The following is a 27,814-nucleotide window of genomic DNA, read 5'->3' on the forward strand; positions in this document are numbered from 1 at the left end:
GCATTTTAAGTTCATTTTCAGTTTAAAAACAACAACCCTAAAACCACCACCACTCCACACTTGTGTGCTGCTTACTATTACCCTTTCATAATGTAACTTGTACTACATAAGGCCAGGAAACCCACAAGAAGGATCTGTGTTGTCTTAACCTAGCACGTTCTAGTAAATATTTAGCACATTCTGTTCAGCAATGTGTGGGTCCCAGAGTGCAGTCTAAGGGCACATGATATGGCCACCTTTCTGATCTGCTTAGCTTCAGCAAAATGGCTGTCTCATGCGCCCTCAGACCAGTGGTTCCTATAACTTTTTTCATCTCTGTGCAGAATGAATTTTGTTCTGGGTGGCAGTATCAAAATGTGCGCATGTGCATTCAGAATGGGCCTTCCTTATTCAACCTGAGCAGGATCTAAAATGAACTGAGCGGACATCCAAAAACTTGTGAGTGCGTGCACGTGCACACGCCTTAGAGGGAATAGTGCCTCAGATCATAGTCCTGGGACCCACACTTTGCTGGTCCCTGAATGGAGACCACTTGAGAACCAGTGTTGTGAATTTCAGGGGAGCTAGAGGAGGTCTACTTAATAAATAATAATAATAATAAATAAAATAAAAAATTGATTTCTATACCGCCTTTCCAAAAATGGCTCAGGGCGGTTTACACACAGAAATGACAAATAAATAAGACGGATCCCTGTCTCACAATTTACAAATTGTGAAAAATACTTGTCAGGCTTGCTAAGCTTTTGCATTAACTTCCTTATCTACTGCTTTTAGGAGGCTACAGAGAGGACATGATTAGTCTAAAATTGGGGGAGTGAAGGATAGGGTTTGTGAATTTCATTAAGGACCCCCTATCTCTTCTTCTATAATTCAAGCATTGCCATGTTGAGCTCCTTTATGGAAGAAAGATGGGAAATAAATGTAATTAATACATACATACTATGCTGTCAAAAATTCTGTTCCACTCCTCTGGCATATTCTTCAGTTAACAACAAGCAAATCCATCCTACTAAGCATCTTTTACAGAATTACATTCAAGAATTCTTTTACAAAATTGCTTGAAACGTCATACGATTAGTAAAGAAAATGTGGTCTTCTATCCCTTCCAGCAGGTTGTGACATAATCAGCCCAAGAGGATTGTTTATACTTTTGTCCCAGTCTTCCTCCAAGGAGTCCAGGCCAGGGTGGCATATATAGTTCTTCCCCACCACCAGTATTTTATCGTTCAAGTCTTGTGAGGCTGAAAGCGATAGTGACTGGCCCAGGGTCACCCAGAGAGCTCCATGACTGAGTGCAGATTTAAATCCAGATGGTTCTGGATGGAGATGCTAGTGTGGGACCACTATTTACTCTAAGTCCTTTAGCACTGCACAGCCAACAACAAGGTAGCCCCAGGAAACGGACACAGACACCAGCTGGTTTTATTCAATCAATAGTTCATGTTTATTATAGCCAGTTAAGCAGCAAGCTAGCTTCTAATTCTTACACACATACACACACATACTCACCTAGCCCCACTCCAAAGATGATCAGTCTTTGAAAGGGGTGTTGGAAGAAGCGTAGAGGCCTCACTTGGGATGATGGTGCTTCTCAGGGGTCTTCTGGTTTCTTGCCTGGGTTATAAAGGGAAGTTTCCACTCCGGTTGATACATCTGCAGTCGACTTTCATCTCTGTGATTACAAGACGTACTCATCCTGTCTTTCCCAGTTCTTTCTCCTTTACAATGTCTCCGGCAGTCGCACATTAATTCTTTCAGGGAAGGAGTACCCAGCCTCTGGTATTACACTGATCTGTAGGAGGGAAGCTGGTACTCTGCCAAAAAAGAGAGCACTGGGCACAGGGAGAAGGGCAGGGGTATAGCAAGGTCAAAGGACACTGGGACAAAAAGTGAAGATAAGCCCCCAGCCTTCTTCAGCGATACATCATGGGGAGATCATGAGCAAGTTGTCACACAGCTAGCGGGCCCCTCTGCCTAAGGGGTCAAGGGACATTTGCCTACAGTTTTTGTTTCTGCCCCTGGAGAAGGGGCCTAAGAAGACCTTCCATCTTCACAGAGAGCTGCTTACAGTCCCTGGAAAGAAGTGCACTTTGTCTTTTAAAAACTCCTACCCTAGAGAGTAGTGACTTGTTAACTGTTTTGTTGCTTGCCGATATGAAACAGTCCTTTTGTGGCTCTAGGTTTGTGCACCGGCCATCTTCCATGTGGACACACATTATGAGGTTGGAGGTGAGGGATAACGCTTGGCTCATACGCGTGGTGTAGTGGTTAGAGTGCTGGACTAGGACCAGGGAGACCCGAGTTCAAATCCCCATTCAGCCATGAAACTAGCTGGGTGACTCTGGGCCAGTCATTTCTCTCTCAGCCTAACCTGCTTCACAGGGTTGTTGTGAAAAGAGAAACTCAAGTATGTAGTACACCACTCTGGGCTCCTTGGAGGAAGAGCGGGATATAAATGTAGTAGTAGTAGTAATAATAATAATTCCTAGTGGAATTATTTGCTTGCTGTTTACGTGTGTGGTTTTAAAGATCTATTTGTGTTTTAAATTGGCTCAGGTTCCTGAATATACAATTGAGATGTCAATTTTTTTTCCCCTTCTAGGTTTGGGAGACATTTTGAGTCCCCTCTATTGTTGCAGAGCATTATAATGATAATTACAATGCTACTGATGCTGAAACTGTGCACTGAAGTACGTGTGACAAATGAACTGAATATAAAACGGCGTTCCTTCTCAGGTTGGTTAATGATGTTGTGTAATGAGAGATTCTCATGCACCATGTAGTTTTCACGTGTTTGTTTTTTGCTTAATTATAAGTACATACTTTTAAAAATCTGACACAAAAGGATTCTCAGTTCATCTAATGAAAATTGGCTTAATTCTGAAATTGTTCTTTCTGCTTGTTTAAAACGTGTTTGCTTTGATATTATGCCAGTCCATATCAAGTAGTTATTGTTATGCTGTGATAAAAACTTTAATTCAACTAAGGTCTGAAATTAACTGTATAACAAAGGTATTTTTCTTTTTCCACCGTAATTGGAGCCCATCCTCTAATCTAGGGTATTCTCAGCATGCCTCATGGATAGATAGGAAGTTATTACAGCAAAAGTTTCCTGTTTGGTCTGGGCAGAGCTCTGATCCCCAGTTCCTTTTCCTGTCTGCCTCAGGATAGCAGCTGAGAGAGAGAGCTCCTGATAGAGATTGCCAGTTTTTCCATCTTTCCCCCTTTTCCCTCCTTAAACCTTTGGCTTTATACAAGAACTTTCCTTCTATTTACCTTTGTTCCTTGGCTTCTCCTCATTTTCAGATTTAATCTGCTTCTCCATATGGAGCTAGTGCAGGCAACAGAAGCCCTTATGGGCTTCCTATTGGAGGGTTTGCAGGCAGGCAAAACTCAGGACCATCGAGAGGGGAAATGTGTCCCTGATGCGGCTCCTGACACCACCCTAGCACCGGGGGCGCACATGGAGCCAAGGCAGAACCAGGCAAAAAAATCTAGGAGGAAGACCAGACACGTTGTGCCTGGCTCAAAGCAGCCTCTTGCTGCCAAGAGCTGAAAAAAGAAAACTAAACCGCCAGCCGCTTTGCTGAGTGAGCGTCTGCTCTTACAAGCAGTTTGCCAACAGTGGCAACTGCGGCACATCCCCTCCCCATGCCTGCTTGAGCACCAGGGCACAAAACAGAGTGAGGCAATGATGGGCGCCATTTTGCCACCCGCGATTTTGGATACTGCTGCCATTTTTTGAGATGTGGGATCGGAAGTCCCGTGCCCTCCTACAACCCAACCATCAACAGGGGAGAAGCTTGAGGGGGGATGGAGACATTCAAAGCAAAGCATGTGGCTGACCATACGTAATCCCACGAATGGGCTGGGCGGAGAGGAACCTCCTATTTTGGAGGATGGAGCCACATGGCTGAGGGAATTCATAGCTAGGGAATTCAGAGTGTTACTGTCGTCACTGTCCTCCGATTGCAGAGCTCCCCTACCTGCAAATAGGGCCCCTTTCAGGAGGGAATCCTCCTCATCCCCAGACTCCAGCACAGAGAGGAGGGCCATCTCAGAGGGTGAGAGGGGCCTTTTTGTTCCACGCGTTGCCAGGAGCAGGAAGAGGAGATGCTGCCATTCCTCCTTATCTTCCTCCTCTGCCGATAACCTACCATCTAAGAGGCCACCACCCAGGGACCTGCAGGCTCCACAGTCCCAGCCAACCACCCCTATCGCCCCACAGACGTCTGTCCTCTGGGCTAAGGAACTGTCCCAGCTGGTATCCCCCGAGAACACCAAGCTCCGCCAAGGTATCAATAAGATGGCCAAGGCGGTGGCTTTTATGGCAGACTCTAGCCTGGACTGCATCCCACAGGCCTCCAGAGCCATGGCAGTGGCAGTCAGGAGGTGCCTCTGGCATAAACACTGAAAGGTGGATTCTAAATCCAAGCTGAACCTCGCTTCATCACCATTTAAAGGGGCAAAGCTGTTTGGGGACTCCTTGGACCCCATCCTCGTGGAGACGCAGGATAAAAAGAAGGCTATGCCGACCACCAGGATAGAACCCCGTAGACAGTTCAGGGGATGGGCTACCTTCCGTAATTTTCACTCCTCATTCAGGCAGTCAAACTACTCATCCAACAGCTCCTTTCGTTACTACAGGTATTACAACCCCAGATCAGCTGGACGCACTCAGTGGCAACAGCATCCCAGGGGTACAGGCCGCCAGCAGTTTAGCCAACAGTTCCAGGCATCCTCCTTCCAACGCGGAAAGCAATGATGCCACACCAGTCGCGGGCCTGCTTCTGCTATTCAGAGAAACATGGTCAGAGGCCTCCTCCGATCAATGGGTACTCAGGACCGTCTCGGAGGGTCTGTCACTGGAATTCTCCTCCCCTCCTCCAGACAGATTCATCCCCACCCCCGTACCCAAGAAACGAGAAAAATGACAGCGCCATACAACACCTCCTCCAGATCAGGCGATAGAGAGGATGCTTATGACAGAATCATGGCAAAGGCGTATATTCAGTCTTATTCTTGGTCCCCTAAAAGGACAGATCCTGGTGAGCAGTCCTGAACTTAAAGCCCCTAAACCGGTCCATCCAGAAGTGCTCCTTCAGGATGGAGTCCCTCAGAACCAGCAAGGAGGCAATGAGGGACAGGGAGTTCCTAGCGTCATTGGATCTGTCAGAGGCATACCTGCATATCCCAATCCACCCTGATCATCACAGTTTCCTCAGGTTCTCCTTCAACAGCCGACACTATCAATACCAGGCAATGCCATTCGGTTTCGGTCTATCCTCAGCTCCATGGGTGTTCACGAAGATCATGGTAGCGCTAATTGCATACATGTGAACGCAGGTAATTTGCATCCATCCATATCTGGGTGATCTCTTTATCTGATCACTGTCTCTACCCAGAGCCCAAAGGGATGTACAGCATACGTTAACTCTCCTACAGTCACACAGTTTTGTGGTGAACCAACAAAAGAGCCATCTGCTACCCACTCAGAGGCTCCTACACCTGGGCCATTTTCGACACAATCAGCAGTGTCATTTCCCTGTCCCCAGAGTGGAGAGAGAAGATAACCTCTCTCACCACAGCAGTCCTGAGAGAGGGGTCAGCCCACCTCATGGTCCTGGCCAAGCTCCTGGGATCCATGATAGCGTGCATAGAGTGCACCCCCTGGGCCATCTCTACATGGCATCCTTTGGCCTGACAGTTCGGAACTGGGGATCAGGGATCTACCTACACCAAACAGGAAACTTTTGCTGTAATAACTTCCTGTCCATCCATGAGGCATGCTGGGAATACCCTAGATTAGAGAATGGGCTCCAATTACAGTGAAAAAGAACCCTTCACAGTAAGACCAATGTTTCGAGCATCATTTCATGATTTTGTCTTGGATCCCTAGTGTATTCAAATGCTTCTTGGCATCATATTGGCTGCCATATGCCAATGTATACATTATGGCTGTCATGTCATATGGAGGCCATTTGAAATAGTTTCTGTGTGATGGCTGCCCAGTCCTGCTCCATATGGAGCTTCTGTCATGTGGATCATCCCTATTCTATAGTTTCTCCCTCAAAGTAGGAGGTCACAGCTTACAAAAGGTTAACTTCCACCTCTTGCTCCCAGTAGACAAGAAATTGCTCATGCTTGGAGGACACACTGATGACCATAAGCAACTTTTATAACTGAAAGCTGTTTAGTTTGTGCACCATGCATTTCTAGCACTTTTTTTTCTGGTTATCTGTTGCTGCTTGAGGAGGCTAGCTCATCTGACTCTCTCTGTTTGAGGCTTCCTGAGCAGGATAAATTGAACTTTCCTAAAATTTCACTTTCTGGCTTGGAGAGCAGAAAGATCTCTCTTTTTCCACCCCCCTCCACTCCGTTCTTCTTAAGAAAATAAAATGTGTGTGCTTCTTCTCTCATTCTGGAGCTTGACCATTGTGAAAAGAGACTAGGAGTGTCAGAGCAAGCCCTCCTGTTTTGGTTGTGTGTCATTGCCTGTTTTGAATGTGTGCATTTTGTAGGAGCTTTTAACAAGTCCCTTTTAAATAATATTTGGGTCTGAAGCTAAGCCTGGCCAAAGCCCAGCTGCAGGACCTTATTTTGGGTCCTTCTCCACCTGAGCACCCACTGCCCAGAGAATAAAACACCAACTAGAAGTAAAGTAAACTCTGCAACATTTATTGCATCCTGCTCAGCTTAAAGTAGTACTATGCAGAAACAGAATAGATTGCAACATCAAACAATAATGACAGAGAAATAGTATGCTCAAAGGTATAGGCCAACCAGGATGATAGACCCATATGACAAACAGCATGCTAACATAGCATGGATCAGCCAAGATGGCAGACATGTGGGTCAACCCAGAACGTAGACCCTGATTCTTCATCAAGGTCCACATTTTATAACCCGAACTCACAGGAATCAAATGCCATACAGGGAAACCTCGCTATTCGCAGACTTGCCATCCATGGTTTTGCGTATCCATGGTTGGTTAGTGGATACCCGACCTCTGTATTTGCGGGGGGGAAATGGCAAAGGGGGGGGCTAAACTTGCGTATCTGGAATGCTGAGGTCATTTCTGGCCGCCATTTGGAGTGCAGGAGCCATTTTATGGCTCCATCAACCCCCCCCCCATGATTTTCTGTTGAATTTTGGTGACTTTTCAACTCATGGGGGCCCGTGGAGCACGGTAGGGCACTTTTTGGGCCCATTTTCTCAATTTGGGGGAAATCGAGACTTTTTTAAAGTCTGGGAACCTAACTCCCCTGTTTACAATCAATCAATCTTTATTACGGTCCCAGACCAGCCCCTGCTTACATAGACTTTAATGCCTCACTATCTGTGGTTTCATTATCGGCTCCCCCCCCCCCCGGTGGCTTACGGGGTTCTCCTGTATTTATTTTCCATGATGATTGACTTATACTGACCAGGTAGTTCTTCCTTGTATCCACTCTCTTGGTGGGTCTACCTCATCCTTGTCTCATGTCATGTCCCTCACTCTGGTTCTACATGGAACTCGTGTCTGGCTCTCTGTGGTTTTAGCTAGTGTAGAGCTCACCACAACTACCCCTATTTAGTAGTTAAGCCATGCCTTGTGGTTTGGGTCATCAGACCTGTTTACTGTACAACACAAGGCACAACTCTATAATATGTCTTTATATCGAACACAGCTCTAGTCCATGCTAAGTCCACATGCATATTATCTTGATCTACCAGTTATGTGAAAAGTGTTCTTCACCATGGCAAGCACAGGTCAGAGCCCTATGTTAATTCTTTTCAACCCAGCATACCTTATTAACATATTTTGATCAAGCTGTACACAGATCTAATCAGACTCTCCTTCACAGTGTTCCTTAAATATATGCTTTCTTAAATAGGAAATAAATATGCTCCTTGTACTGAATACATTGATTATATACCTGGTCCAAGGCATTTTAAATGTACTGACAGTATAGCTTCAAGATCCCTTCTATCCTCACAGGTTTACATCCTCAAAGATGATGTGAGAGAATTCTGTATTAGCCTGGAACTTGTTATGTACATGGGGCTGGTGCAAATGAGAAAAATATCCTCTTTAAAACAAGTCTTATGAATCCTGGCAATACAGTATATTCCTTGGGTTGGTTTGTTTTTTCTCTTGACAGAAAACAAGTTTTCAACTTTTTCCTCAGGAGGAAGGGGTGAAAGATGGTGGGGAGAGATTCTCTTGATAACTACATGATGCTTGGAGTTGTATTGTCTGGACTGTTCTGCAAGCCTGTTCTGAATCTGTTGTAATTAAAAAGTAATGTGATGTTCTCCTGCTGTGATAAAACTTAGAAATAATGTGCTTTTCCTTGTCTTCAGTGTTTGTATCGTCATCCTGCTTAAAAAAAAAGGAGAAATTTGAAAAATCAGAAATGTTGAAATTGTTCAGAAACTTTTTGCAGTCTGATCTAGCCCATTTTTCTCCCCTTTGATTTGTGTGGGGCTGGGCAGGGGCAGGGTGGATGGACTGGCTTCAGTTAGGAGAGTAGAGCGATCTCTTCTTTCTTGTAAAGAGGTTTCCCTCCACCTTTCCTCTATTTTAGCTACATAGTTTTCAAACTACTAATGATGTTTTCGAGCTAGTGTAATCCCTCTGGCTATTGAAGAGTAGGGGGTGTTCCTGTTGCTCCTGAAAAAATATAGTGCCTATGTAACTGAACTAACCAGTACTTTATACATTTCTTAGGACTCATTCAGACGCTGTTTTCAGTCACGTAACCAGTTATGGGGATGATCTACTTGCTAGAGCAGTGTACTTCATTGTGTTAGCCAAGAGTCCTCGGATCCAAGTCCCAGTGACTTCTGTGTTCTCCGGGATTAATAAATAGAATCATGGAAGGGGTCCTACCTGACACCTGTGTCCTATGTTTTGTTGCTGAAGTGAATAGTCCACTCTCATAAGGGAAGAAAAGAACTGAAAGCAAACATAACCTGCCCTACCTGTAAGCAATTGTAAATTGTAAAAGAGCCCCTGGTGGCGCAGTGGTAAAACTGCCGCCCTGTAACCAGAAGGTTACAAGTTCGATCCTGACCAGGGCTCAAGGTTGACTCAGCCTTCCATCCTTCCGAGGTCGGTAAAATGAGTACCCAGAATGTTGGGGGCAATATGCTAAATCATTGTAAACTGCTTAGAGAGCTCCGGCTGTAGAGCGGTATAAAAATGTTATTGCTATTGCTATTGCTAAACTATAAGGCTGATAGTGGGGGGCTGTAGTCAAGATGTGTGATCCAGCAGTTCTGCAACTTCTATGTGACTAATCATTAGTAGTTGTGTCACAGCCATAGGAGTCTGTGGTCATGTTATAGGTGCAGGAAAGCTGTACCAGGTACAGAATTTAGCATTTGGAGTATTTTCATTTCATTTTTTGTTTAAAGTTTGTTTATAGCCCTGCCTGAAGGATGCAAATATAGGCTTGAAAATATGGGTCCTTAGGCTGAAAATGTGTAGAAAATGCTGTACAGGGCTTCAGTGCTCTGAATTTCAGCATTACTGTCGCTAGGACTAGTAGAATCAGAATAAATTTTGGAAGTAATTTTTAGCATAATGTAAAAGCTTAATGAATCATTTGGAAATATAGATCCTGCTTCATTGCTGAAACCAAACCTTATGTACACCTGACCTGATCAGCAATCTGGAAGACAATTAGCTTTAAGTACAGGATATCCATCATAGTTATGGCTATAGTGTTCCAACAAATATTTGTTTTGTAGCTCTCTAGGGAAATAAGTGTAATCTTGCTGTTTCTTGAGGGCACCAGACCCTGATGGCCCTGGCCCAGCATTGCAGTGATCTGTGATGACAGCAATTTCACTGTTTGTGCTTGGCAGAAACAGACCCTCTCCTTCTCCCAAGTTGTCTGACATGCAGAAGACTTGAAGGAAGGGTTCATTGTGTTTGTTCTGTGCTTGGTATAGCAAGAGAGATTCTTCCTCTGAAATCTGGTGTGAAGTAAGAGACTGACCACTTCCTTTTCCCAGGCCCTCCATGCTTGCCAGGGGACTTGGAGGACAGGTGGGATCAGAGGTGGCTATAGAGTATGTCTGGTTATCAAGATTAGCCAAAATATTTGGCTCTTATGAGGGTATGAATAAAGAATGCTGAAATGTAGATTTTTAAAAATGATTTTGTGTGCATCAGCACAAATTAAGCACTTTAAAGTACAACTGATGTTCAGTTATAGTTAAATCCAATTAAGCATGGTTGTGTCTCACATTTGGAATAAAAGGGAATTTAAGTGCTTCACTTTGGCTGAAGTGCATCTATCCCCCCCCGCCCTCATTCATATATGCTTTTGATTGGCCAGGATGTTCAAAGACAGATGTTCTCTGGTTGGGGCTTTCTGGATTAGACCATTGAAATGTGTTCCTTCTTTTAGATCAGTTGTGGTTTTAAAATGAAACTTAAATTTGCAAAGAGAGAGCAAAATAGAACTAAACATTTCACTGCAACTGGAAAAAATGACCATTTAAAAATTTATATATACCAACACCAATGGTTGGGCATGCCAAACCTTGAAAATAAGCAGCCTGTTCCTCTGTAGTGGAAGTCTTGGGTAGAATTCATATACCTAATTGGACTGTGGGCACTGCAGCATTGCATGGCAAAGTGTGGCTTTTCTTGGCACAGTGGGATCTTGTGCACTGGATGTGGTTATCTCTTGGATAGTTGGTTTATTGCAAGTGTTCTTTTTATGAAGACGTGTTAATTAAAAAAAAATCTGTGCTTGATGCGGATATTTATTAAATATTTGCTCAAACTATGGGTTCTGTGAATTACATTGTGTAAAGAAATGTTCACGTATTTTCAGATGTTTTTAAGCAGTGCATGTAATATCTCCATTACTCTTCTACTTTTTCAAAAATCAGGATGTTGTGTAGACAGTACAAGAACTAAAAACGCACCTTCTGGCATGACTATTGGCAAGATCTAACAACACTGAGCTTAATTTAAAACCAGTTAAGAGGCCTACTGTTATATGGAGTCAAATTGGTCTGTTTTGTCTTCCTTTCTCTTTAATTTTTTTAATGTAGCTGCAGATAGTAAGGATGAAGAAGTCAAAACGCCTCCAAAGAGATCCTTTCTGGGTATGTACTTTACAAACCCAACGCTGCATGAGGTTGCCATTTGAAACACCACCCGTTCATCACTTCTTATTTTTGCTTTTTGTTTATGCTTTTACCGTGTTAGAAATGAATGCATGGTTGTCATTTCTAAGAGGATGTCTGTGCTATGTTTTCCTATCTAATACCAAAATCTCACTTCAGTTCAGTTTTAAAATGGACTGAGGAAAAAGATGCATTCAGTTTTCAGCAAGTTTTCATTCTTACCAATGCTATCCTTTAAAAAAAATGTCTTCTCTCTAGTAGTTCCTTAGTCAAATTTGAAAGAATATTCTTTAATCAGCTTTGTTTTTTTCTGATGTAACTCAGAAGTCAGGCTGTAGTATTTTTGTGCCTGAAGATCAGGTGCGAGTGTCCTACAGCCAGCTTGTCTCTGCTTCAGAAGTTTTAGATGCTGCCTGAAGCTGAGGAATAAGGAAATAGTTTTGCTCTAGCAAGTCACACAAAAATCTTCCTATTGACTTATTTTAGTACAATTTCTGTACTAGAGTAGATTTATAACTTGCTCTATTCCTGAAACTCTGGGTTGTGATTACAGCTACTGAATGAGCAACTTTTAAAATAATTTGGTGGATGTTGTGAATGATTAATCTCAATACATCCCTAACTGCTCCCTCCAGGTGATCATCCTAGGCCCCAGTTCATGATTACCACGATGATGTGGTTGCTTTATAAAGACAAATTGTGCTCTTCTAAGTGTGGGCTGCATATTACAGTGGTTATTTAAGCAAGCTTCATACCTTGTAGGTGAGCTAGATAATGTGGTTATTCTGTGTGCATGAGCCTGCAACCCTCATAAATGATATGGAGTATAATTTAAACATATGTAACCCAGATGACCTAGCAGGTGTATCTTGCAAATGTTAGCATGATTATTATGGAGCCCAGCTATGCAGGACTGTGTTTTTGTGCAACATCCACGCCGCAGAGGCAATGTATGAACTAAGCCTGTAATACTTCTGCTTGAATCTATATCAAGATTCAATATAGCCAGGACTGGAATAGGAATAACTTGCTTTTGATGCTGCAAAGTGTTTTGCTTTCCTTATGTCAACAGTTTCCTTCGTTGGGCCAAGTCTTTTTACTGTGATTTAGGGTGAGTTCATTATTAGAGCTGTTTAATGATACTTTGAGTATGTGATTATTAATAATTGGTCATCCTAGATAATTATCTTATGTTACCTCAAACTGTAGTCTCTCAGTGAGAGACCTAAGCATATTTAGAAGTTTATCTTTTACTAAATTTAGCTCGCTTTAGCTGTCGCTGTGCTCATTAGCAGTTATGACTGACATCCAGCTAATGAAGAGCATGTGCAGTGAACACACAGCACACACTCTGGGAAAGGAACAATTTTCATTAATCTCCCTTTCCCTCTGAAGCATATGGTGACATCACCCTGGAAATATGTCCCTGAGGGCTGCACAACCTTCAGGGATGTATTTTTGGGAGTCACATTTGGCTTTAGAGGAAAGAAGAGTTTGAAAATCACTTCTCTCCTGGAGTGTGTGGGCAGCATTGCTACGTGCACACCCTGTCAGGATACTGGCCACTGTCTCTAAAGGAAGTTTCATTTAGTTGGCTTTAACTGAAAAATAAGCTAAAAATGCAGTTGGTCCATCCTTCACCTTGGAATTGGAGGAATTGGTTTAATTATTTTTCAAAGCACCATTTCCTGTTGCATCTTTTTCAAAAGCTCTTTTTGCTACATCTCTTCGCTATATTTTGTTCTTTGATTTTCATCATTCGCTTGTAGTACTGTTCACCAATTTGCTGTTCAAAAAATCTACTAACCTACTGAATGTAAAATGAGTTGAGATTCCTTAACTTCATATTTACATTCTTGTTTTCTGTTGTATTTTGTGCTGCATGATTGAAAACTAGCTTCTGTTAGCTTGTTCAAGGTTAGAAGAATTATTCGTTTTGGATGCTTGAAGGGTATAATAAGTAAATATAACTAAGTATGCTGCTAGTATGTTCATTTTTGGGGGAGAACCCCACAGGTTCTAAGTAGTACTTGATGGATAATTTGTTGAGCACACAGATAAGCTGAATATTTGTATGAAACTTACATACAAAATTGTTGTGAAATGTTAAGACACTTATTGGGGTCATCATAGTAACTTGATTCAGGGTTTGCATGAAACTCTAGACTCTGCAGGTGTGTGGAAATAATGTGCTTGGGCAAAACCTGCCCCTATAAACTACAAAAGGCCAAATGTTTCTCCTTAAGGGCAAAAAACGTACAAATTTGGCTACAGTTTATTAAAATGGACACCTGAATTCTCAACATGCCAACTTGAACTCTGCAGATCTGTAGAGTTCCAAGGTGGAGGAGTGTGCTCTTGATTGGTGTTTCAAGCCACAATCTTGCAACAAAGGGAAGCCATTGGTGTCAGGGGAGGGGAGAACCCCAGGGGCGGAGCCATCATTGAGTGAACGGGTCCAAAGAACCCAGGGTGCCACCAATTAGTGGCTGCAAGTGTGGCCACAGACACGGCCCCCGCCTCTGACATCAGACGCGGGAGTGTTATTTGGGTCCCAAACAGTGCTTTGCGGCCCGATTTGGAGCTGAAATCAGCCCACGCTGCATTGGAAGAGCAGCTGGAGTGACTCTCCTTGCCTTAAAGGCAGGGAGAGCTGCTTCTGGTCTTCCTCCAATGCAGTGGGGCCAATCGATCTCCCTCCTAAATGGGGCCACGCGGCCCCATTTAGGAGAGAGATTGGCCCATGCTGCATTGGCAGTGTGGCTGGAACGGCTCTCCCTGCCTTTAAGGCATGGAGAGTCGCTCTGGCCCACACTGCCCAATGCAGTGTGGGTCGATCTCACCTCCAAGTGGGGCTGTGCGGCCTGTTTGGGAGGGAGACCACGTCCCCCACATCTGACGTAAGATTTGGGGGTGTGGCTAGCCGGGTCCCTGCGTCTGATGTCAGACATGGGGGGCAGGGCCACGGCGGCGGCCGCACACGAGCCGCCACCAAGCCTCCCTACGCTCCTGAAGATCCCTCAGTTGTTTGAGAGGGGGAAGCACTCCATACTAGTTGAACTAGTGAATCTCTGTCATGAAGATGTGAAAAGTACAGAGACCTGAGAGATGCTTCAAAACCTAGCATCGTTAAAATGGGGATGATGCTTCCAATGATGATTGGGACCTGAAGCACATACAGGTCCCTCAGAAGACTTTAGAAGGGAGAATTCCTGAGTAGCTTTAGAGAGCTCTGTGAGGGTCTTCCCAAGTTATTGAACGGTTTGTGCAGTTCTGGCATCTGAAATGGTGAACTACAGTGGCCCACTAATCAGAGATGCCTCTTCCCTTAAAGATAGATCAATATAAGTTTATTCGGTCATTGACCAGCAAACATTTACAATAAACCAGTACATATTTTACAAATAATATAACAAAATCTGGCCGTAACAGAAATAATATCAGTGTCCTCATTAGTTAAAAGATAATTTAAATAAAATTCATCAGACCGGCCAGGCAAATTGTCTAACATAGGAGATAAAAGTCTTAAACGGGGTTCCCTATAAAAATCACAATAAAGAATAATGTGCGAGGTGGATTCTATAACCCCTTTGCCACATGGGCAAAGTCGTAAAAATAGCGGAACTCCCTTAAACCTGCCATCCAATACTGCTGTAGGAAGAACATTTAAACGTGCTAAAGTGAGGGCTCGTCTAAATTTAGGGACAAGCACCACATCAAAGTATTTAGCTGGTTTAAGATTAATAGCTTGACTCCCTAAGTATAAACCCTGCTTGAGCCATGCACCTTCTTGTTGAACTTCTATATCCAGGACACGTTGTTTAACTAACTTCCTGGCTTGCTCAGTTCCTACAGTATGCAAATCCTCTATGGAGAGGCCAAAAAAAGAAAATTTACTCAACACAGCTCATTTCCAGCTCGAATTAAAACCATCATTCATAGCCAAAGAGGCTAAACCCACCTGTCCAAAACTCAGTTTTAACCAAAATCGAAAAATACAGCACCAGTATAAGGATTCCAACCTAATAAGACCAACTTCTCTTCTGATGACAGCATTCGGAGCACAACACGGAACTTGCAAAATGCATCTAATAAACTTAGTCTGGGTAGCCTCCAGTAGGGCAAAATTACTTGCAGGTCCCAGTTGGGCTCCATATAAGAGCAAAGGCAGTACTTTGGCTGTATAAAGTCTCACTGTTGCAGGTATAAAAGCAGCACCATGTGTAAAATGATAAGATTTGATCTTTTTTACAACCATTTGAGCAGACTGTCTGATGGAGTTAAAACGGGCATTTCTAGAGCCAACAGAGTGAAACGTAATTCCTAGATATTTAAAGGAATTAACCTGCTCAATCTTGTTTCCTTGTATGGACCAATTGTAACGCCTAGCTCGCTTGGCGAACACTAAGACTTTGGTTACAAAATGATGAGAAGAGTCTTAGGGCACGCTTAAGGCCTACAGGTGTCTGCGACATTAGCCATGTCATCCACATATAATAATATGGAAATGTGCCTATCGGCTAACTTTGGTGGATGAATAGAGAGAGTGGACAGACAAGTAACCACAGAATTAACATAGATGTTGAACAAAGTAGGAGCAAGTATTCAGCCCTGACGTACTCCTCTAAAAGTTGGAATTTCTGATGTTAACTGTCCGGTTGGGCCATAACGAACTTTCAGACAAGTATGCTTATGCAGACTAACAATAAGTTTGAGTAATTTTTTATCTATTCCAAGAGCTTCCAGTTTAGACCACAGTCTCTCTCTAGAAACTGAATCAAATGCAGCTTTAAGATCAATGCATGCTACATAAAGTGCTGAACCTGGGAACCTAGAATACTTCTCTGCCAGAATTTGAAGGGTAAAAGCATGTTCCATGGTGGAATGACCCTCCCGAAAGCCTGCCTGCTCGATAGCTAAAATGTTATTTGCCTCAATCCAGTCTAGAAGTCTGATCAAAAGATGCCTCGCGTAAATTTTACTAATAACATTAAGTAAGCTAATGGGACGATAGGTGGCTGGGTCCTCACGCCTACCTTTTTTATAAAGAAGAATTATTATAGCAAGGCCCCAATCGCTGGGTATGTTAGCAGTTGTGTCTATATAGGTAAATAGCGAGGCTAAAACGGGGACCCACCTATCAAGATTCGCTCTGATAGCCTCAATAGAAATGTTATCACTACCAGGGGCTTTGCCATTATTAAATTTCTGAATAAGTTTTTCAATCTCTGAACAGGAGACTGGGTTCCACCTAAGAGTATCTCCACTTAGTTGTTCAGCATTATAAACCATATTATCAGCCTTACTATCAAGCTTTAGGAAATGTTGTTCCCAAACCTGAGCTGGAATTACAGAAGCTGGAAGTGTAGGTGTTTTCGACAGAGCAGGTGAAACAAGCCTCCAAAACTTAGACTGATTGTTAGACTTAGCGGCCTCAATTAAATTAAGCTGGTTTTTATTAGCAGCTTGTGCCTTCTTCTCCCTAAGCAACCTCTTATAGGCGGATTTCATCGAGAGTGTCCTTTGCCTATTTTCCAAAGAGGGTGCTGCTCTACAAGTTAGAAAAGCCTTAAGTGTGTTACTTTTGGCAATGCAACAATCCCGATCAAACCAGGAACGAGAAAAGGACTTGGCGTGATTTGGATTTTTACTTGGATATACTGAGGTGACAAAAACTGGGCACATCAGGGCTAAGACTGAAGAAAAATGATCTAACATTGAACACCTCTGGGAGCCAATAGATCCTGTTATAATTGTTTCCCGTAAACTACACGCCTCTGCTGACCCAAGCACATTAGCAACTCGTATGGCAAGTTCTGCAGACCACCTCAATCTTTGGTGACCAGTGTTCCTAAAATCTCCTACCACTGGTCCAGCTGCACCTCTTGAGCCAACACCCAACCAAAACTTCAAAAGCATAGGGTGATGATCGCTTTCAAGTCTGGGGATAATCTGGAAATTCAAAACCCTTGACAACATACTGGAGGAAACGGCAACATAATCGATTAAAGATGGTTTGGCACCCACCCAATGCGTATATTCTGCCGGAAAATCCGAAGGAGCTGAGCCATTAAGCAGCCATAAATCCTCCTTCATGGCCAGTAGCAAGAGATTAAATCCCCGAAAATCACACCTAGTGTCTTTTGATTGTCTAACCAAAAGCGAAAAAGGAGTTGGGGAGAGAAGTGGAAAATGATATTTCCCAAAAGTAGTGGCGTCATCTGGACCCACTCGCACATTAAAATCCCTCACCAAAATCAGATGAATATTACTAAAAGTGGTTCAAATATTTGCAATAAATTTCTCCAACTTGGTCCACGAGTTCTCCTTATAAGAATGAGAGCTAGCTGGAGGAACATAAACATTTATCAAAATAAATTTAAAATGTCCACATTAAAAAACACAGCCAAGGCCTCTGATTCTAGAGATTCAATTATGTTAGCTTTATAATGGAGCGTAGAGGACACCAAAACTACAATACCCCCAACTAGTCTAACACCCCCTGGCCCAAGAGTAGCATTCAAAATAAAGGAAGAGTAACCAGGTAAGTAGATATCACCCCTCATCCAAGTCTCCTGGAAAGCTAACAAATCAAAACCCGAGATAAAGGATAAAAAGTCTGGCTCTCTTAGTTTGGGATTAAGTGTCCCAACATTCCAGACTAATAAAGAAAGGGAAAATAACTGCATCAGTCAATTTAATCCAGCAGGAGAAGATGGTCTAGATGCAGAAGAATGGCAATGGGCGTGGATAACTTCAGGATGAAAGTCACTAGATAGTCCAGCCCCCTTGACCTCCCTTAAAGACACAAGCACAACATATTGACAGAAGTACAACATAAGCACAAAGACACAAGAACAGGTCAGGTCACTTGAGATTCCTTCCTTTGATGCCTGAGAAGTGTCAATGCAAGGATCTTCCTGTGATAGCAGCTTTTCTGTCCTGGGTTCAAGAAGGGCTGGAAGGAACTACAATTCAATTAAAGTGGATTATTCTTTGAGTTATTCCCTGCCTGATTCTATACATTTTTGTCAGTACTCAGTTAGTTGCACTGAAGTAGCGTATATATTGAAATTGGTTTATATATATATTTTCTTTTAAATAGCAAGGATGTTTGGCTGGATGTTGCACAAAACATTTTAAAATACAGTATGTATTTTCCTAAAATCAACTTAGGTAGATTGTATCCATGTTCCCTCTAAGAGGAATTCCCAGATGTTGTTGACTACAATTCCCATAATCCCCAAGCAAAATCCATTGCAGCTGGGGATTCTGGGAGTTGTAGTCAAAAACATCTGGGGATCCTTGTTACAGGGAACACTGCTTGTATCCTTCTGCAAAGATGTATAGTAAACTCAAAGTATGCTGTGTACAACCGAATCTGAATATCAGTTAACTTTGCAAATCATTACTACTAGTTAGAAAGCTATTTAGAGACCACAACAAAATTCCTTGTGGTTAATATGAACAGAATTGCAGTAAAACTGGCAGATGATATTGAAGCTGTCATTTGGCATTGCCTGTGAATCAGAAGCTGAACCTTTTCCCTGTGCCTTTTGGGCTCCCTCTTGAGCATATTTGTCAGCAATCCAGCAAACCACTTAGTGTCACTGATGGCTTCCTTCTTTCCCCAGTGTCCCAAACACAAGGAGAAAGCTTTTATCTGGCACTATGTTCTGAAAGCCACTGTCTAGATTTGCTTATGCTAATGGGTATGTAGCTTCCTATTTTTCAAAGGGAAACACATTAGTGTTGGTGGTTTTCATGAAGAGCAAGTCTCCCACTGCAAAAATAGTGAACAAACTTTCTCTTATCTACAGAGCTGTTCATAATTTTTTTTAACTGCTATGGTGTTGATTTTTATCCAGTTCATTATTTCAATGATCTTCATGCCAGTGATAGTTTAAAGAAGGTTTATGATGATAAATAACAAGCATGTAATGTACATGAACGATCATCCTAAAAAACCATTCTCCGAATCAAGAGACAATGCACACAGTGTTTACAACAGTGCTGTCGAACACAATTAAAGCACTTGTTCATGCTTACAGCCCTAGTTATGTATTGGTTCAGCACGAGGCAAGCTAAAATCTGCTCAGTGGCAGAGTATTATTGATGTAGGACTACCCCATCCATAGCCAGATGATTAGGTAATTGCCAAGGGACTTTCAAACAGGAGTCTCTTGTCTGATATGCTAAGAATTTGAGATGCTAAGTTGCTTATTATTCATTGCTCTAGTAATGAATACCTTGGGGGTTGTCCAAATGTACATCATCACTCATGGTTGCCACCCAAAAGCCCTTGTCTGTACTCGCAATCCACACATGGGGGAGTAACGTTAGGGCATCTTCTCTCCTATGCACCAAACTTTGTTCAGCATTAGCATGTCCAACACCAGCCGCTTCCATGGGCATGTGACATTGGTTTCCTGACACTGCATGTAGCTGGGAACTGAGGAGGTCAAATGTTATGCATATAGATCAGGGATTCTCAGTGTTGTGTCCCCAGATGTTATTGGACTTCAGCTCCCAGCCCCAGTGGCCTTTGGGAATTATGGGAGTTGAAGTCCAATAACATCTGGGAACCCAACATTGAGAATCCGTGATATAGATTGCCAGTTATGGGCAAAGCTTTCTGGATCCAAAGCTGCTCAGTACTCTGGATCCAGATTTCAGTCATACCCTTTCTTTCTTCAGCAAAGCTGCTGTTCCAAAAAGGTAATATATATATTTTCTTTTTTCTTCTTTTTGCGTAGTTTTAGTATATGATGTCATGGTGAACTATCCTTGTGATAGGATAGTTTTCCATCTTGGGTTATCTGGGCACCATTTGTATTGGCCTTGCCAACTTGGCAGTTCTATATCTGTTGATCAGAAGTATTAATTTTTATATTGTTTTGGTATGTTGCCATCAGGTCCATGGCTAAATTCATTATTTTAATTTTGGCATCTCTTTTTCTGTCTTATTTCTTCTCATTTGGTTACAAACAAAGATTTCTACAACTCTCTGTGAAAATGATTGTTGTTCAAATATATGTTCCAAGATATAGACACATGTAAGGATGGCTTAAAAATCCAAACCCACTAACAAGCTTTAAAAACACCCAAACCAACAAAACACCATGTGGTTTAAAATCAGCCAGTTGGCAGCTGTCTTATTTTCCTGTGTGTGAATATTCTCTGTCCTTTACTTCCTGTAGAGATTTCCTTTCATTCATCTATGCCATCTGCTGAAATAATTAGCCAGCTTCCAGTTATGAATGCTAATTTAGTTATTTCGCAAAGATTAATGAGGGTCAGTTTGTTTCTGTCTTCTGAGAATTGCTGCTTCTGGCTGCTTGAAGACTAACCTCACATCTAATTTTGTGTATATGTGGCTGCCTTTTTGTTAGTGGGTGCCATCACAAGTGCTTGTATTTCTGTAATGGATTTACTTGTTGCTACCATGTGCTGGAAGGTCCTACACTGAGCTTCAAAATGATTTTTATGTTTTTTATACCTTGCTGTGCTTTTGTGTTAATTGAAGACAGAATATTAAGAGACAATATGTGCATTACTGAGTGAAATGGGGCAGGGTGGAGAGCCCACCATGATTCCCTCAGTATCTTGAAGTCAGATGGGGCTTTCCTGTTGCTAATTGGGGCTTGCACTCATATTCGGGTTGTGGATTTTTGATTTGCGGGGTGGAGTGGGGTAGACTTCCAAAACGAGTCAGAGCTGAGCATGTCGTCTCCTGGGTTTCAACCTGGTTCTTTACTTTCAGATGCCTATACTCTGAAACTGTACAAAAGGCAGAAGATGGAGAAAGGAATTGAATGACAGGGTCATCAAGCTAACTCTGTTTTCTTATCCCTTCTGCTGAGGGCAGGAACTTTCTGAAGCTTCTTATGTAACTAATCTCTATATTTTTCTCTAAGGCATACCCGTCACTAATCCCATACGTGGCAGCTCTTGCGAGAGTTTGCGAGGAGTTTGTGAGTCAGCTCCCGGCAGGGGGAGAGGAAAGAGGTGGTGCGGGTGAGGCGGGAAACAAAATGGCGGCAGTGGTGGTGGACGGCCGGGGAAACTAGAGGTGCAGATGCTCTGTGCTCAGCCCAGCTAGTATTTCTTAATATTGGTGGTTGCACTCTTCATATACAAAACAGTGTGGTTTACTCACATTATTTTCTAGGTGGTCTGTGGGCTATTTTTGACACAGGTGGCAGATGAGCTCTGGATCTGCACAAATATACTGTTTCCCTCTCACCACAATTCAGTTAACTCATGACATGGGAACCACAAAAGATTGCAGAGGCTACTTCCACGATTAGAAAACTTGCATCTTGAAGCTTTCACTCCTTTTGATTGTAGTAGACAATGTAGTTGTTCACATGACTGGGCAGGCAGGGTGGGGCTTGGCGGTGAGGCTGGTGGAACTCACCTTTCCCCCAGACGAGCACTGGTCTGTTCCTGGGAGCATGGACTGTGCTCCCAGACAATCCCACAATCCTGGTTCCAGCCTCACAATGCACTGCATGATATGCGAAATGTATTGGGGGATTCCCCCAGGAGATGGCCACAGCACTCTAGGAGCCTGTCTTTGTGTCTGCTGGGGTTGAACATAGCCCCAATGAACACACAATCCCAGAGCCTAGGTTAAGGGCTCACACGAGCCCTTAATCCTTGCTAAAAGCTGGGTTTAAAAGTGGGGCTTGGTGGCACAGACTTGCTGGGATTGGGCCTGATCCTGGCAGTTTGCATGTGCAGTTCATCCCAGGCTGGGCTTCACTAGCTTGAGTTAGGGTGTGCGTGATAATAGCCTCAGTATTTTTCCAGATTGGATGTTAGCATTCACTTGAGTGAGCAGTTAGTTATGGAAGGGGTTCTCAAACTTGGATCCCCAGATGTTGTTGGACTACAACTTCCATCATCCCCAGTGGCTAAAGGCCATTGAGTGGGGATGATGGGAGTCGTAGTCTAACATCTGGAAATCCAAGTTTGAGAACCTTTGGTTTGTGGATTAGCCTGTTTGTAGTAATGTCTGCACTGATTTATAAGAAGTCTGTCTCAGAACAAGGTGACGATTTTACTCATGCCCCTTCATTCCCTCTTACCACATATTCATATAATCATTTCCACTCACTGACCAATTTATTCCCCCCTCCTCTGTTGCCCAAGTGGCTAATGGTATGAAAGTGCAGAGCTGGGCTGAAGCATTGGGCGTGCTTTGTGATACATATGCATGAAGCTAGGTTTGTAGATCAGCACACTTGCTTTTAAATTGTAGAGAGGCAGCCTAACGTAAGTCCATGGCATGGGCAGCAGTGACCTTTTTTTTAATTTTTAAAATTTGGCACTGAAAGATCAATTCTTGTTTGGTAGGGGTCTGGCGAGTGCATTATGGATTTGCAAATACCACTGTTCTGACTTCATACAAACCCCCAGGTCACAGAAAAGAAACTCTCCACAAGAGGGTTCTCAAGTAGCCACCATCCATAACCGCTTTCATTCTTTTAGCAATCACACTCACACTCTTAAATTAAACAAACAAACAAACTGTGATCATTGTGGAACTGTTCATTATGTAAGTGCTGATCGGGCAATACCCTATAAAGGCCATTTATTAGAAAGGAACAGTTAAGTGTGGATAATACAGTACATTTTGTGTATGTGTGAGACTGAAATGGAAAAGACTAAAAAAGCTAACCTGCTATCAAGAAAGAGTCTTTTGGCATCTGTAATATAAGCTTTCATGGTATACAGTCCACTTCATCAAACAGAGTTAGTCTTTAAGGTGTCACAAAACACTTTTTAGCTGCTATGTTAGGTTAATGCAGCTACCCTCCAGAAGTAACTTTATTTCAGTACTTTTAAACAGCTAGAAAAGCTGCAATTGCTGTTTCTGACCACTTGAGGATGCTTTTAGACTTTCAAACTGTCTGTCTGTGTAAGTGAGGAAACCGCTTCAAGAGTTAAAAGAAAGTGTAAAGAAGCAAAAAAAGGCCAAACAACATGTTCTTATATCCAAGGGCTTATTATATTGCATATAACTGGTGTTACTGTAGCATTTCTAATATTAGACTTACAATACGTAAAGGAATTGATGAGAGAAAGAAATGAATGTGAGAACTGGTCTTGTAGTAGCAAGAATGACTTGACCCCTTAGCTAAGCAGGGTCCACCCTGGTTGCATATGAAAGGGAAGCTAGAAGTGTGTGCACTGTAAGAAATTCCCCTTGGGGGATGGAGCCTGCTCTGGGAAGAGCATCTAGGTCTCAAGTTCCCTCCCTGGCATCTCCAAGATAGGACTGAGAGAGATTCCTGCCTGCAACCTTGGAGAAGCCGCTGCCGGTCTGTGTAGACAGTACTGAGCTAGATGGACCAATAGCCTGACTCAGTATATGGCAGCTTCCTATGTAATGTGATATCTCATACTTATAACTTTTGGAAGAAAATCATACAAAATACAGTAATTACTAAAATGATTGGCATAAAATATAGATAATTTATACATTTAAGAAAGCATATTTTGGAAGGAAATTATTGTGATCTTTGATAAGTGGAAGTTATTAAAAATCATGCGGACTGAATGGAGATAAACTATCTAATTATGACCATAGTTCTGTAGTATCTTCTCTTTAATTAATTAATGTAATATGCAGCCTTAACACAACAAAGGTTAGTTGTATAGTACTTGCAATTCAACTTCTTGCAAACACTTTTTTCCTCTCTGCCCTCTTCCATAACAAACTCATATTCTCTGGATTTCCAGTTCAGTCAAATGCTTATAAAGAAAAGCCATAAAAGCTCTATAGCAAACAAACAAACAAACAAACAAAAATTAGTTAAATTTTTATTATTCAATTTTATTCAAGTTTTATAACAACTTTCATAAGTCACCGCAAGGCGGTTTAGAAAAGTTAAAATACAAGAAAACCCCACCAGGTTCTGTGTGGTAGCATCCAACATCTGTCGGATGCTGATAGGTAGTGGATCCTAGCTATTATTGTTGGAGCTAGGACTCTGGCAGCATCAGCTCTCAGCCGCAATGTCTCATAGTGATCACTGAGTTTTTTTTTAGGGTCATGGATAAAAGTGTTGGACTTCTCCGCTCTTTGTTCTTCCAGTGTTAATCTCCATTTTGTCTCTCCAGAGATGGCTTTTTGTTTTGGTCTCTCTCTTCGGCCATGAGCTACAGCTGAAATTAAGCTGCAGGCTTTTTCACATTTGTTTGTAACCTTTTCTTTAAATAAATCCTTGTAGTTCTTCAATACTAAAAAACTGTCTCAAGACCTCTGGCTTTGCTGCATTCTCACCAAACTGGTTTTGCCCTGCTATTTGGGAACTGAATTGCCACCCTTCCCCTACAAAGGGTTATGGGCCCAGGAGCCAGTAAATAAAAGAGAAAAGCCTAGGGAGTAAAATGCAAAGCAAAGAGAAAAGCTTTGAAAATGGAGACAGCACAAGGATTCCAGATGATTGAAAAGCTGCAAGGTCCTGACAGAGGTGCACCAAGGTAAATTGGGCACCCGGACTGCCCAGATGTCAGCCCCCCCCCCCCACAAGGCCCTCCCAAAGCTCCACTTAAAAAAAAAAATCTTGCCGATTGGCTGCTGGAGGGGGAGCCAAGCAGTCCTTTCCCCTTTTCCCCCTCACCCGGGTGGCGGTGGTGCTGTGAAGGCAGGAGAGGCACTGGCCCCATCCCTTTGGGTCAGTGTCTTTAAGCAACTGTGAGGAGCGCCTGCGCAGTTTAGAGATCGCCGCAAGCCCATGACATCACAGGCTTGTGACAATCACAACTGCGCAGGCACACCTTGCAGTTGCTTAAAGACGCTAGCCCGAATGGATTGGGCCAGCGTGTCTCCCGCTCCTACCCCACTGCCGCCAGGGGAAGGGGAGAGAAGGGAAAAGGACTGCTCCACTTCTCCCTCCAGCAGCTACCCCTCAGCCGTGGTAATACTTTTTTTTTTTTTAAAGCAGAGCTTTGGTGGGGCAGCTGCGAGGTGGCTCAGCTACTGGAGGACCCCAGCCATTTGGAGGCTCCCCCGGACCTTGGAGGACCAGACCGGGTCCCCAATGTTTGGGGGTTAGTGTGCCTCTGGGTCCCGAGTATGAGCTCTGGTCTTTCAAGATGGAGATGCTCCTCAAGAGTCATGGACGTGGCAGTGTTCTGCACACCCAGCATCCTGCCAATGCAGGAAAGGAGCCAAAACAGAGCAGATGAAAAGGCAGATGGGACAGAGCAGATGAAAAGGCATTAGGAATGATTTGTTTGGCGCTGAGTGACCACATTTTAGTGCATCTAAGAGACAAAGAAATGCAAAGAACATGTGGGAAACTCAGAAGGGTTTGTATAGTAGGAAGTCTGGTTTCCAAAGTGCATAAACTGAGCAATAAAAGACTTAGAGAAGGAGAAAATCTGTCCAAGCATGTAAATGAAATGTTAGAAATATCTAGGCAACTGCAAGCCTAAGAAGTATTCATGCCAGATGCAGTTTTGATAGGATTGCTGTTTAATAGTTTGCCATATTACTTTGATAATGTGACTAGTGCCTTGGAAATCAAGGAGGATGCAGACTTACAATTTGTAATTAACCATCTTGAGGACTTTGATTTGTGCAGAAGGGATGATAGGCAACCAAAGAAAAGTGAAGAAAATGCATTTAGAACCTTGCAAAGAAATAGGAAATGCTTTATTTGTAGAAGCCCCAAACACTTGCAGAATAAGTGTCTCAAGAATAAAGATTTTGCAGACAAAAGCCAAGCAAAACAAAGTTGCAAAGAGAGTGAGTCATCTGGGAACACAGAGCACAGAATTTACAAGTAATCAGGGACTAAAGCTAATAAGCAAAGGTTTAAATAAGCAAAGCGTTATCTGTTCCTTGCAAGAACAGATAAAATTTTGGAAACCAAGTCTGAGAAATGCAGCAGTGGCATTTGCATTGACTCAGGTGCTACAAGCAACCTGATTAAAGAAAGGGAGAGACTTATAAACCCAGATACAAGTTGTAAAATCCCAATGTATTTGGCAGATGGAAAACTGATGTATGCAGAAGGGAAAGGATCTGCACAGTTGCTCTGCAAACTGGAGAAAGGAGAAACCATTGGATTAACAATTGAAGAAGCTTTGTATGTGCCTCCTCCAGAAACAGGTCTCTGTAAAGTATGCTACAGAAAAGGGTTATGAAGTAAAATCTAAAGGAAGACACTGTTTCATTACTTATAAACAGGAATTGCTTATGAAAGCAGTTTTACAAGCAAATGGATTGTTTGAAGTAGAATGTGTGACTGAAAAGGCCAAAACTGTGAAGGAATGCACACACAAAGGATGTCTGAATTTGCGGTACAGAAGGTTAGGCCATAGAGATGCCAAAATGTCAGGCTGAAAAGTTGGATTTGCTAAAGGGTTTAAAAATAGCCGCTAGCAACACTGAATCAAAGTGTGTATGCTGTATAATAGCAAAGGCAACACAGCCTGCTTTTCTTCCATGCAAAGAAAGAGAAACACAGCGTCCTTTGGATCTGATTCATAGTGATGTTTGTGGACCTATGCAAGTTAATACATCAGGAGGGAATACATATGTTATTAACATAGGAACATAGGAAACTGCCATATACTGAGGCAGACATTCTAGACACACATATACATACCAGCTAAATGAAAAGGGACAAGTACTAGAAAGACTAAAAGAATACATTGCAAGAGTAAATAATGGTTTGGGAGAAAGTCACAGATCCTTCACACTGACAGTGGTGGCAAATACACTGGGAATATCGTAAGGTTCCTAAAGGAGGAGGGCATTGAACATCAAAAGACTGTTCCTTATACTCTGGAGCAAAATGGAGTGGCAGAAAGAAAGAACTGTTCTCTTATGGAAATGACCAGATGCATGCTTGTAGATGCGGGTTTGGCTACTAAATTTTGGGGAGAGGCAGTGATGATTGCTACTTTCCTGCAAAACAGATTGCCAACAAAGGCCACAGGAACAATGCCACATGAGTTATGGCATGGAAACTAGCCCACTTTGAGTCATATAAGAGTGTTTAGATCTAAAGCATACACCTATATACCAAAAGCCAAAAGGACCAAACTCAACTGTAGATCGGAGGAAAGAATACTTGTTGGCTATTCCATTGGATGTAAAGGATATAGGATTTTAGATCTTGCCACAGAAACAATTAAAATATGCAATATAGCATACTTCAGTGAAAATGAAAAACCAATTACTAGTGAACTGCCAAACTTAGAGCCCAATTTTCAGTTGGAGAAAGAATCAAGGCAATATGACCAAAAAGAAGGATCCACTGTAAGTTTTATACTTGGCAGCGATTCAGCAGAAGTGAATGTGGATGACAAACAAATGGTGCAGCGTTCAACACAACAAAATACTGTAAAAGAGTTCCGTCTAAGAAACTTTCCTACATTGCAAAGGGAAAAGGTTTCAAGAACCAAGCATGCAGAAAGAAACTGATAATTTACCTGCGACTGAAGCACAAAACTGAAAGGAAGCTGTGAAAAAAGAAATGGAATCATTGCACAAAAATAACACATGGACACTCACAGCTACCTGAGTGAAGAAAGAATGTAGGGATGCAAGTGGATTTTCTAAATTAAGCAAAATGGAGAAGGAGATGTCCAGCATTATAAAGTGAGAAAGGGATTCTTGCAAATATATGGGGAAGATTATGAGACATTTGCCTCC

The 27,814-nt window shown here is 42.5% G+C and overlaps 1 protein-coding gene across 6 annotated transcripts in view; it reads left to right on the forward strand.

The window, feature by feature from the left end:
* SLC66A2 (solute carrier family 66 member 2) overlaps nt 1-27,814 on the forward strand; it is a 97,620-nt gene that overhangs the window by 17,746 nt on the left and 52,060 nt on the right. For 3 of the 6 annotated variants that reach the window (XM_053249465.1, XM_053249467.1, XM_053249464.1), the window contains 2 exons: nt 2,603-2,736; nt 11,059-11,112. In XM_053249465.1, coding sequence (XP_053105440.1) covers nt 2,603-2,736; nt 11,059-11,112 — 188 coding nt within the window. The remainder of the gene's footprint in view (nt 1-2,602; nt 2,737-11,058; nt 11,113-27,814) is intronic. The other 3 variants (XM_053249468.1, XM_053249466.1, XM_053249469.1) reach the window with 1 other exon arrangement.

This window comes from Hemicordylus capensis, chromosome 4, assembly GCF_027244095.1.
Source record: "Hemicordylus capensis ecotype Gifberg chromosome 4, rHemCap1.1.pri, whole genome shotgun sequence".
Classification (NCBI taxonomy): Eukaryota; Metazoa; Chordata; class Lepidosauria; order Squamata; family Cordylidae; genus Hemicordylus; species Hemicordylus capensis.